At 38.4% G+C, this 12589-nt stretch overlaps 1 protein-coding gene across 3 annotated transcripts in view; it reads right to left on the bottom strand.

Moving 5' to 3' along the window:
• The window catches only part of LOC307168357 (uridine-cytidine kinase-like 1), a 29067-nt gene that overhangs the window by 11860 nt on the left and 4618 nt on the right, over positions 1-12589 (bottom strand). For 2 of the 3 annotated variants that reach the window (XM_079888224.1, XM_079888226.1), the window contains exons 3-7: positions 10340-10446; positions 9625-9795; positions 7872-7943; positions 3043-3232; positions 2444-2505 (exon numbers count right to left, since the gene is read on the bottom strand). In XM_079888224.1, coding sequence (XP_079744350.1) covers positions 2444-2505; positions 3043-3232; positions 7872-7943; positions 9625-9795; positions 10340-10446 — 602 coding nt within the window. Of the gene's footprint in view, positions 1-548; positions 566-2443; positions 2506-3042; positions 3233-7871; positions 7944-9624; positions 9796-10339; positions 10447-12589 lie in introns of all 3 variants that reach the window. The other variant, XM_079888225.1, reaches the window with a different exon arrangement.

Below are 12589 nucleotides of genomic sequence, written 5' to 3'. Positions count from 1 at the left end.
AAAAATGATAAGCAGCCCGATTGTTTTTTAACATAGATAATAATAAGAAATGATTCTTGGGCCCCAAATCAGCCTATTAGAATGATTTCTGAAGGATCATGTGACTGGAGTAACTCAGCTTTGCAATAGACAACAGTTATTTTAAATTGTAATTATATTTCATTTAACTGTATTTTTGATCAAATATAAGAGAATTCTTTTAAAAACATTAAAAACAGTTAACTAAAAAACCCAGCCACAAACTTTTGAAATGTTATGTATTAGCTGTTTGAATTGGAACAGCCAAGACTTTAGACCAATGAGATTATAATGTGGGCGGGGCTGTGTATCCGTTTATACGGCGGCCTCGACAACACTCGACATTTAATTTGTTTAGCGTAGTCGTGTGTTTCCAACACCATAGCCAAAGCTAGGCTTTTCCTTTTGTCTCTATTTGCATCTCTGCAGGCTTGAGAGAGGAAAAAAAAAAAGGAAAGGACAGATGAAGCACAAGTTTAAAGAATGAAGAAAAGATAAATGGAAGGGAATGAGGGGAAAAGCAGCCATACCTCACTGTGATTTCACGCTGGGATGGTTAGAGCAATCGGTTGAGGTTTTAGCAAGTATTTCATTACAAACACACACAAGGAGGAGAAGAATAAAAAAAGAAAAGAAAAAAAGACAAACTCATGAAATGAGATATTCACTCAGAAAAAGCCATTCCAAACAGTCAGCCCCTCTCCATGGTATACTGGAAAATATTTCATGGCCATATCAGCTATTCTTGAACCCTGGTATAAATCACATTCTTACATAAATATGTTTCTTATATTTACATCACTGCAAATAAAATGTCTCAGGCTCATGTACAGTAGACTGCCCATATACCACATATACAGACAATACATTTTCCATAGCTTTGAGGTTACAATTTTACTTTGCAAAGGGTGACTCTTTAAATTAAAAGGAACTTTTCTGTTTCCTACAGTGAATTTAAAGAAAAATGCTTTTATTTTTATTAAAGAGTCTGCTCTTTTACTTAGACTTTTTTAACCTACACTTACCACCGTCTATAATAAATTTAATAAGAAATTTAAATAAGGGAAATTCTATTTTGCATAAATAAAATATTATCAACAAACATTTAACAAATGATTAATATATTACATATTTTATATATTCATTTGTATTAATAATATATGAAAAAATTATATATTTTACAATTGAGTAGATAGATAGATAGATAGATAAACTGATTGTTACCTAACCTGTCATGTTAGCAAGTCTAAGGTTCATCTAATATTTTCTCTCAAAGTAAAAAATGTCAATACCACCATCATTACCATCATGCACAATATTACAAACCCACACCATCAAGTTCCTCAAATCTGACCTCTATAGGATGAGAACCACAATGCGGCACTGTGGCTTTAGAGCATGATATATTTTGTACAAAAGCACATGGTTCATTAGTCTTAAAGATCATTCCTCACTGTGACTGATCGAGTGAAGAAGAGAAAAGCATTTTCCATCTCAGGATAATTCATGACTTTATTCAGCCTGCCAGACAAGAAACGGATTACATTTCAAAGAGGCTCTTAACCCATTTTGCAGAATACATCTGTCATCAATACATGCACATGAACATCACTCACCAAACGTTCATTAGTGTTAACATCTTTGTCTTACTAATAATTACTTTGGTAGACACCTAAAGTAAACATGAAATCAAAATTGACTTTACATTTGCTTTCCTAATGCACGTCTCCTGGTTTCGCAGAATATTGCCTGAATGATTCATCAGAGCATGTAAAAAGTGGATAATGTTAACCAACAGACACAATTTTAACAAATTCACAATCAGGACAGGCTTTATGCTGGAACAAGATGTCCACTTTTGGATACAATAAGGTCATCATTTCAGCCTTCCTTTTTTTTTAAGTGTCAGAAATGACCATACAGAATTTTACAGGTTGCAAATTAAATTTTATGTTGATGTTTCATGGATAATAATTTGAAAAAAAAAAAAAAAACTACTCTATATGGTCCTAAACTATGAGAAATGAATCCTAATGATTCTTGTTGTCCAGAAAACGAATTAAAAGGGACTATAACGGGGAAGACCCATTGTAAAATGAAGATCTAGATTACTGGCCGGAACTTTTCTTGTTTTAACCAATGCACACACTATTTAGAACAATATATATTTTATAACACGTACAGTATGACCACCAGAGGGCAAACTATACTTATACCATGAGCACATTATACTTATACCATGGCATGGGATTCATATGCACATGCATGCAACATTTGAGTGTGTGTATTAGGAGCACGTGGATCACTTAGCAGGGATAACAACATGCATGCTGACCATTCTCAGCACTTTAATATGCACAGACCAACTAACAATTCTCACTCAATGTTGAACAGAAGAGAATAACAAGCCATTTTTATTACGTACCTTTTCCAGTTGACTGTGGACGTGCTGAACAATCAGATCCAACGCTACAAAGTTCTCTCCACCTGGGGCAACAATGGAAAGGGGCAACCTTTTTTAATGTATATAATAACTTAAATAATGAATTCAAATGCATGTTATACTTCAATAAACTAGGGATATTTTACAGTTATTTTATGCAATTTAATTGCCATATCACCATCAAAAGCTATATTCATGGCGCATATATAGTCAAACCAAAATTTATTCAGACACCTTCAACATTTGAGTTATCAAATCAGTTGATATTTCACTGGTTTTGGTCATCCTTCCATTAGTCTCACAAATTAATTATGTTGAATAGCTGTCAGCTGCACCCACTAGTAAAAAAATATCAAAAATTATATTTGGTGTCTGAATAATTTTTGGTTTGACTTATAACACCACAATTACAACTATATAAGGTTTTTAAAAATATTTATAAGATAATGTTTTTTAAATTATCTATTAATTACATTACTGAATACAAACATTGCCAAGTAACATTTCACTAAAACATGCTTAATAGTCTTAATAATACTGGTGGGCGTTTTGCAGTTTTGACAATTTCCAAATTCACCTACCCCTTGGGACCACAATATCTGCAACCTGCACAGTGGGTTCGATGTACTGTTCAAACGCTGGCTTGACAAATTTGTTGTACTGTTTAATGACGCCTGCAATGTCACGCCCTCGATCCGTGATGTCCCTTTTCAGACGCCTGACCAGTCGGATATCAGAGTCCGTGTCTACAAACACCTTCATGTCTAGCAGCTGAAGGGCACACAGAGACAGAAATACAATACATAATGTCAAAAACTGACAACATGTGTGATATACAAACAGTTAGGACTGCAACAAACAAATACTTTGGCCACAGCTTTGTGATGCACTTTTAAGGGTTTAATCAAGTCATGTTTATTTATTTGTCATATATACAAATGTCAAAAGACAATTTGTACACAAATGCATTTGGTTGAGGCTCAGGCATTCAACAGTAGTGCAATATATACATTGAAGTAGTGCAATGATTTTGCGAGCCTTCTTCAGACATCGCGTGTGGAAGATGTCCTTTAAGGTAAGGAGTTTGGTGCCTATAATTATTTCAGCTGCTCTCACAACTCTCTGAAGGGCCTTGCAATCGCTGAGAGCACAGCTTCCATACCAGGTGATCAGGCACCCTGTCAGGATACTCTCAATGGAGCATCTGTAGATGTTTGTGAGGAAACTTCTTGAGCCTCCTTTGGAAGTAGTCGCTGACGAGCTGGGCCCAGGACAGGTCATCAGAGAGGTGCACACCAAGAAACTTGATGCTCCTGACTCTTTCCATATCAGTTCCGTCAATGTGTAGGGGAGCGTGACTGTCCACAATCATCTCTTTAGTTTTGCTGATGTTAAGGCACAGATTACGGTCATTGCACCACTTAGTTAAGTGTTTTTACCTCATCTCTGTAGGCCGTCTCATCGCCGTTCGTGATGAGGCCCAGGATGGAGGTGTCATCAGCGAACTTAAAGATGATGTTGGTGCTGTGTTTAGCAACAGTAGTGCGTGAACAGGGAGTACAGTAAGGGGCTGAGAACTGAACCCTGTGGGGCACCCATGCTCAGGGTCAGCGTGGAAGAGAGCCAGATTCCAATTCTCATCACTTGGGGTCTGTTCGTCAGAATATCCCAAATCCAGTTGCATAGTTGCCTAAGTCTTCAAGCTTTACAATAAATTGGCCGGGATGATTGTTTTAAATGCGTAGCTGTAATCGATGAACAGCATTCTCACGTAGGTGTTTTTCCTGTCCAGGTGTGTGAGAGCATTGTGCACCGCAAGACTGACTTTTAAGTGTTCCTGTGCTTCGGATAAACGTAAGCATTTTTTCGAATGCGAAATGAGAAAAAAAAAAAGATTCTGCTGCTAACGCCTTTTTGCCAGATACAACAACTTCAAGGGTCTTGTAGAGTCCATGCCTTGCCCGGTCGGCACTGTTTTGGCAGCACGTGGAGGACCAATGGCATATTAGGCAGGTGGTCATACTGTTTTGGCTCATCAGGTAAAACCTCATTTTCCTCCAGTCCAAAGTGATGACATTTTGCAAGGCAGGCACAATCTGTCCAGGAACTGCTACTGTCTCTCCTCTACGGTTCTTGTTACTGAACACACACGTAAGATCTTTCAAAGGAGCGAAGTGATAGCATTTTTTAAAAAGCGGCTCAGCAAAGTAGAAGTCAGGATCAATCAAAACATTAGTGCAGTGTGACGGCAACTAGCCAAGACATACCGCTGGTGCTGACACTGACGCTGAAAATGAATATCATTCAGTGAGCCGACAAAATACGGCAAAAGCATTAAATTTCAGGGTAACGATAAACAATCCAACAATCTTAAACAGCAGTGCAAGCAGCCCTGCCAACACGGTGAAATATAACTTATAAGACTGTGTGCAGGCATGCAAGAATAGCATAAGAATGGGGTAAAAGGTCGAGTGTATATCAACTTGTACAGGACAGGAAGTCATTTCTCATCCTTCCTGAACGAATTTATCGAATAAAATAATGAATGTGAGCTGTCACTGTATTCACAAAGACCTGCCACGAGAAAGAGTTACAATGAAAACCCTGATCTATTCTAGCCGACAGATGTAAAAGTGTCTACCGTTTGTTGAGTTTCATTCATTCTGCGGCACGTCTGCTGCAAGGTGCTCATAAATCACATCAGGATAAACTGCTTTGCCAATGCGTACACAATAACTCCAATTTTAATTTGTATAGATTTCCGGAAACTTTGCACAGGGAAGAATCGAAACCCGGTAATGGGAACAGTCAACGCTGGTGTGAATAAACGCCGCCTATTCACTTCCTGTAGCCAGTCCTTACCTTCACCATTAAAGAGAGAAACGAATTAGTCATATTCATTGTGTGAGGAAATGATGCAAGGATGCAGGATGCAAGAGGAACAGAACACAAGGAGAGGAAAACGGACAAGGGAGGACAGTCCTTGTGCAGTTTTAATAGAACCAGGCTTTAGAAACGTGATTTTAGAAATCTATTCTTGAACCAGAGATGCAGTTTCTCCCCTAAATGATTGAAGAGACAACTAGAACTCATTATCTAACCATTAACCAGTATTCATGTATATTCAGGGCTGCAAAGAGCCAGAGATGGTATTGCAAAGAGGGAATCTCATCTTCCTGGTTGGGTTGTGGCAATGAGGTCTATTACTCAGAGGCAGAGACACATCAGTCTGGGTGAAATTTTCAGGATCATTTCACCCCAAATTCAAAAAGATAAACAGAGCAATTCCAAGAGGGTCCTCGCACCTTTGTGCTCATGCTCTAAAAATTAAGACATTATAATTTACATAGCAATAATGAAGCCTGCTTTAAGACCATAAAGATTTTTTTTGCATTGCAATATTTTCATGACCACAAGCACATTTTCATTACCAATAATAAAAAAAATCAAATAATTCTCATAAATGTTATACACTACCATTCAAAAGTTTAGAGTCGGTAGAGTCAGTAGACAGTCTATCTATCTATCTATCTATCTATCTATCTATCTATCTATCTATCTATATACACTCACCTAAAGGAGTATTAGGAACACCATACTAATATACTGTGTTTGACCCACTTTCACCTTCAGAACTGCCTTAATTCTATGTGCCATTGATTCAACAAGGTGCTGAAAGCATTCTTTAGAAATGTTGGCCCATATTGATCTTCATCTTGCAGTTGATGGAGATTTGTGGGATGCACATCCAGGGCACGAAGCTCCCGTTCCACCACATCCCAAAGATGCTCTATTGGGTTGAGATCTGGTGACTGTGGGGGCCATTTTAGTACAGTGAACTCATTGTCATGTTCAAGAAACCAATTTGAAATGATTCGAGCTTTGTGACATGGTGCATTATCCTGCTGGAAGTAGCCATCAGAGGATGGGTACATGGTGGTCATAAAGGGATGGACATGGTCAGAAACAATGCTCAGGTAGGCCGTGGCATTTAAACAATGCCCAATTGGCACTAAGGGGCCTAAAGTGTGCCAAGAAAACATCCACCACACCATTACACCACCACCACCAGCCTGCACAGTGGTAACAAGGCATGATGGATCCATGTTCTCATTCTGTTTACGCCAAATTCTGACTCTACCATCTGAATGTCTCAACAGAAATCGAGACTCATCAGACCAGGCAACATTTTTCCAGTCTTCAACTGTCCAATTTTGGTGAGCTCGTGCAAATTGTAGCCTCTTTTTCCTATTTGTAGTGGAGATGAGTGGTACCCGGTGGGGTCTTCTGCTGTTGTAGCCCATCCGCCTCAAGGTTGTGCGTGTTGTGGCTTCACAAATGCTTTGCTGCATACCTCGGTTGTAACGAGTGGTTATTTCAGTCAAAGTTGCTCTTCTATCAGCTTGAATCAGTTGGCCCATTCTCCTCTGACCTCTAGCATCAACAAGGCATTTTCGCCCACAGGACTGCCGCATACTGGATGTTTTTCCCTTTTCACACCATTCTTTGTAAACCCTAGAAACGGTTGTGCGTGAAAATCCCAGTAACTGAGCAGATTGTGAAATACTCAGACCGGCCCGTCTGGCAACCAACAACCATGCCACGCTCAAAATTGCTTAAATCACCTTTCTTTCCCATTCTGACTTTCAGTTTGGAGTTCAGGAGATGGTCTTGACCAGGACCACACCCCTAAATGCATTGAAGCAACTGCCATGTGATTGGTTGATTAGATAATTGCATTAATGAGAAATTGAACAGCTGTTCCTAATAATCCTTTAGGTGAGTGTATATATATATATATATATATATATATATATATATATATATATATATATATATATATATATATATATATATATATATATATATATATACACACACATATACATAAAAAAACCATCTCATTCTCATGACTTGTAATACAGTAATAAAACCATCATACACAGGCCATTTAAAAAAAAAAAACTGCATAAATAAAAGGCAAGATCAAAACCATCATGCATAGTTTAAATTGCCCTTTATAATTTAAATATTATTTTTTTTACAGGGTTTTACATAGCTTTATGGTAGGCTACTGTAGAATTTCTTAATGAAAGGAAAAAATATATTTTGCATGGTGGGGAAATCAATGTCATCAGCATGGATGCAGTACTTTTTAAGGAAAAAAAAGGTCTTATGGTCATTCGGCATCCATCACTAACCTGTGGGAATATATAATACATAATACTCACTCTTGCCTCTTCCTATCATTACACATCTCCCTTTTCATTTGACCTTATCTTTTACTACACCTCCATTTTTCACTCTCTGCTTTATGACTCCCATGATGCTCTTCTATATAACAGGCTATGAAACTTTCCGTAATTCTTTCATATAATGTCCAGTGTGACAAGTTTAATATGAGGCTTACCTTTAAAAGCTCCTTGTTGGCAAAAGCCAAGATTCCCTCAAATATCACAACGTTGGCCCCATAGACGGTTTTCTGCACAAAGGATCATAAACAGAATATCAGATGACCAGTAATAACATAGCATATGACATAGCATATAACAAACACAATACAATATAATATACAGGGCTCAACTCTAAGGATTTTTTCCCCTGCCAAAATTTCCACTGGCCACCAAAAAAAAAAAAAAAAAAAAATGAATGAATGAATAAATAAATCAAGTTTTGTTGTTTTGACCCATGTAACATTGTATTCTAATAAATAAGCCACCAAAATTTTAGATGCCAGTGAAATTTCACAATTCTTGATTGATTCCAATTTCGATACCCCAGCAAAAACTCCTAGCCTAACTAATATAAAGTTCAACATGTCTTCAGACTCGGCTCTCTGTGTGCGAGCGCACAGAAAACAGCATGCGAGTACTGAAATTAGTTCTCTTTTGTGTATTTTTGCACTTAAATCTGAATGGTTAAAAATCACTTGAATGTTTAAATTGACCAGACTTAAAAGCATGTGCAAATGATAAACTTTTGCGACAACACAGCACTGGCCTAATTGGAAAAATGAGAATTCCATCAACTGTCCCGAGCGTTTTTCATTGTGCAGTCCTTATTGTTGAGCCCTGATATAATATAATGATGCATTGATAAAATCTTCAATTATAATTAATTATATTAAGCTTTTTAATTATAAAAACTGATTTATACTCTAACTGATCAAATTATCCAAAAATAATGTACACAAAGCACCAAGAAAAATGCCTTGAAGTGCTTTTTCTGGACTACAACAACTATTTATCATTTCAAATATGATGTTAATAAACTGAAGCAGTGCAGGGAGAGACTGTGGAAGTGTGCAGTGATGCATTTCCTCCATGCTTCCCTGCTTCAGAATGAGGGGAACCCTGATGGTGTCATGATCCCATTAAGACAGATGCACTACCATGAGGCTTCCCGTCAATGGCCAATCATTCTGTATTGATCAGCACACGTGGCCTGTATATGCCACAGAACCAGAAATCTCCCTGTATCACTCATCAACGTTACGATCAATTTATGGAGAAATTAAACCTTAAATTTTAGGAAGACAAAAGGCAGCACAGTCCCTAAATAATCATGTCTGAACTGACGTAATTATAGTGCTGTGGTTTAACTGCTTTATTTCTATCAGGCATGAAATTGCAAGTTGCCTTTAAGAAAAAATGCAACCAACATTGTACCAAGTTGACATTTCAATGATTTGAGTTTTTGGTTCTGTTTTGTGTTAAAATAAAAGTATATGAGTTAAATTAAATCAATACAGAGATAAAAATCAGTTTTAGACAGTAAATCCATCTAAATTAACATCAATATGCAGGAAAAATATAAGTTATTCATGTTATGTGGCAATGTTCTTCTGCCATAATGTGGCATCATAGAACTAGAACATAAGCTAATAGAACAATTACATTGCATTGTTGCATCACACTTAAAGCAATAAAGCACTAATAATTTCTTCTATGTTAAAAACATTCTTCTATCCCAGCTTAATACACAAAGGCAAATGCAAGTAAACTTTGTGAAGGTTTTTGCCCCCAAAAAATGTTTTGCAAAGTCTACTGGATGATGCAGAAACTACACAGCTTTATTTTGTAGGGGAAAACAAAGTAATCACTAGCATGCATGAGTCTATATAGGCTCATGCATACTAACCAGGCAATCACACACATGCTTACCCACTCCTTGCGACGGTTATGGGTGGTGAAGTCATACACAGGCACTTTGATGCTTTTGCCCTTTTTCAGTTTTCTCAACACAGTTACAAGCAGCTCAAAATCAAAGGCATCAGGATGATCAAAGTTGTACTCGTTTCTGGCTGCCAACTCCTGCTCCTCTTTACTCAAAACCTGCAATTCAGCAAGAGAAAAAGAAGTTAAAAATACGTTAACACAAGTATACTTCGGCCGCCCGTGTTCCTCGACAGTCCACAATTTGTGTCATCTCTGTCTGCGTGCAGCCTCATTTTTGAGTCCACGTGAACGGAGAGCGTACAACAGCGCACCCGGGCCTTAAAGATTAAACGAAAAAATGTATGGTGGCGCAGAAATGTTCTGAGGTTGACAATAACAAAAAAGGATATATTCCAGGAAAGCGTCCCGTAGAATTCCCACCATAAAGAAACAGATTGACTGATTGAACCACTTAATTAGACCACTAATAGGCTGAAGGATATGCCATTAAATCAAATCAGGATTAATGAATAGTGTTTCAGCACATCCAACAGGGGCAGGACCAAATTATATTAATGCTTCAATAGTTTCAACACATGAAGAAGTTCCATTTGGAGAACTTTAATGGCACAGCGGTCTGCAAATGCAACTAGAAACAATAGTTGCTCACTTAAAAGGACAGGAAGTCCAAAGCAGATGTATTCTGGGTCTTAAAAAGTACCTTGTAGAAAGAGTCCATAGAAAGCAGAACAACCCAAGGAACATCAAGAGCCTCTATGATCTTATTAGCCACGGTGGTTTTCCCAGAGGCACTCCCTCCACACAGACCTGCAGGACACACCAGAAGACACAGCTTGTTCAAATGCACAAAGAGCAAATATTTAATGCAAAAATTTGACCACAATCATGGCACAACCATGAATTTGGCAGCTGTTATTAAGGGAACATCTGAATTCAAAAAGGGCTGTCAAGCAAACCCCCTTATCAAAAGCATGTTCGAGAAACTTATACCAATACATGAATTTTTATTAAGGTTCCCAAAAAAACAACAACATGCTTTTAGATTCATTGTGCTTTACAATAATAAATAATATGACAGCTTACAGTGGGGGAAATAATTATTTGATCCCCTGCTGATTTTGTACGTTCACCCGCTCAAAGAAATGAAGGGTCTATAATTGTTATGGTAGAATTATTTTAACAGATAGAGACAGAAAATCAACCAAAAAGACACATTAAATAAAGGTTATAAATTAATTTGCATTTCAGTGAGTGAAATAAGTATTTGATCCCCATGCAAAACATGACTTAGTAGTACTTGGTGGAGAAACCTTTGTTGGCAAGCTCAGAGGTAAGACGTTTCTTGTAGTTGGTCACCAGGTTTGCACACATCTCAGGAGGGATTTTGGTCCACTACTCTTTACAGATACTCTCTAAACCCTTAAAGGAGAACTCCGGTCAATTTTAACATTGAGCTCATTTTTTGGTAAATTTGGAGTGCTGTCAGTACAGAGAAAAACGACAAAAATCGGTGTTGCCTACACCGTGTTATCCTCTTTTTAAAATTTGCACCCTGTTGACTTCAATGGGGCAAGTTTTAAACCTGCTTTTAGCCTCTTAACATCCTTGATGTGTCATTACAAGTGCCCAGCCATGTGAGTGATTCCTTCAGAGTGAACACAGAGTGAATCTGACTGCAGTAGATGTGAAAGATATTAATAAAAGTGATGTTAATTCAGCCAGCGCACATACCTGTATTTACATCCTGTTTTCGGTCGAAGTCCACAGTAGTCAATTGTCGAGTTCACGCGCGTGATCATAGGTACTAAACTACGAAAAAAGGTACTATAATTTCTTGGCTGTCGCTTTGCAACTCGAAGTTTCAGCTCCCTCCACAGATTTCTAAAGGATTATGGTCTGGAGACTGGCTAGGCCACTCCATGACCTTAATGTGCTTCTTCTTGAGCCACTCCTTTGTTGCCTTGGAGGTATATTTTGGGTCATTGTCATGCTGGAAGACCCATCCACAACCCATCTTCAGTGTTCTGGCTGAAGGAAGGAGGTTCTTGTCCAAGATTTGACGGTACATGGCCCCGTCCATTGGCCCCTCAATACAGTGAAGTCGTCCTGTACCCTTTGCAGAGAAACAGCCCCGTGCTTGACTGTAGGGATGGTGTTCGTGAGGTCATAGTCAGCATTTCTCTCCCTCCAAACACGGCGAGTTGAGTTGATGCCAAAGAGCTCGATTTTGGTCTCATTTGACCACAGCACTTTCTCCCAAGCCTTCTCGGAATCATTAGATGTTTATTGGCAAACTTCAGACGGGCCTGTACATGTGCCTTCTTGAGCAGGGGGACCTTGCGGGCGCTGCAGGATTTCAATCCATTGCGGCGTAGTGTGTTACCAATGGTTTGCTTGGTGACTGTGGTCCTAACTGCCTTGAGATCATTAACAAGCTCCTCCTGTGTAGTTCTGGGCTGATCCCTCACCTTTCTCATGATCATCCTTACCTCATGAGGCGAGATCTTGCATGGAGCTCTAGACTGAGAGCGATTGATTTTTCATTTTGTATTTCTTCCATTTCCGAATAATCACACCAACAAGTCTCCTTCTCTCCAAGCTTCTTGCTGATGGTCTTGTAGCCCATTCCAGCCATTTGCAAGTCTACAATCTGGTCCCTGACGTTTGACAGCTCTTTGGTCTTGCCCATGGTGGTGGAGAGGTTGGAATGGAGGATACAGATTCTGTGGACAGGTGTCCACTGACATTAGGAGTACTTTCTTAAAGTGACAGGACTAATCTGGGCACATAACCAATCTGTGGGAGGCAGAATTCTTGCTGGTTGGTAGGGGATCAGATACTTATTTCACTCGATCAAATGCTAATCAATTTACAACCTTTATATAATGTCTTTTCTGGATTTTTTGTTTTATATCCTGTCTCTATCCGTTAAAATAAACCTACCATAAAA

The sequence above is a fragment of the Squalius cephalus genome (assembly GCF_949319135.1).
Source record: "Squalius cephalus genome assembly, chromosome: 12".
Classification (NCBI taxonomy): domain Eukaryota; kingdom Metazoa; phylum Chordata; class Actinopteri; order Cypriniformes; family Leuciscidae; genus Squalius; species Squalius cephalus.
The sequence above is the reverse complement of the archived record's forward strand: the minus strand, read 5'-3'. Positions and strand labels throughout refer to the sequence as shown.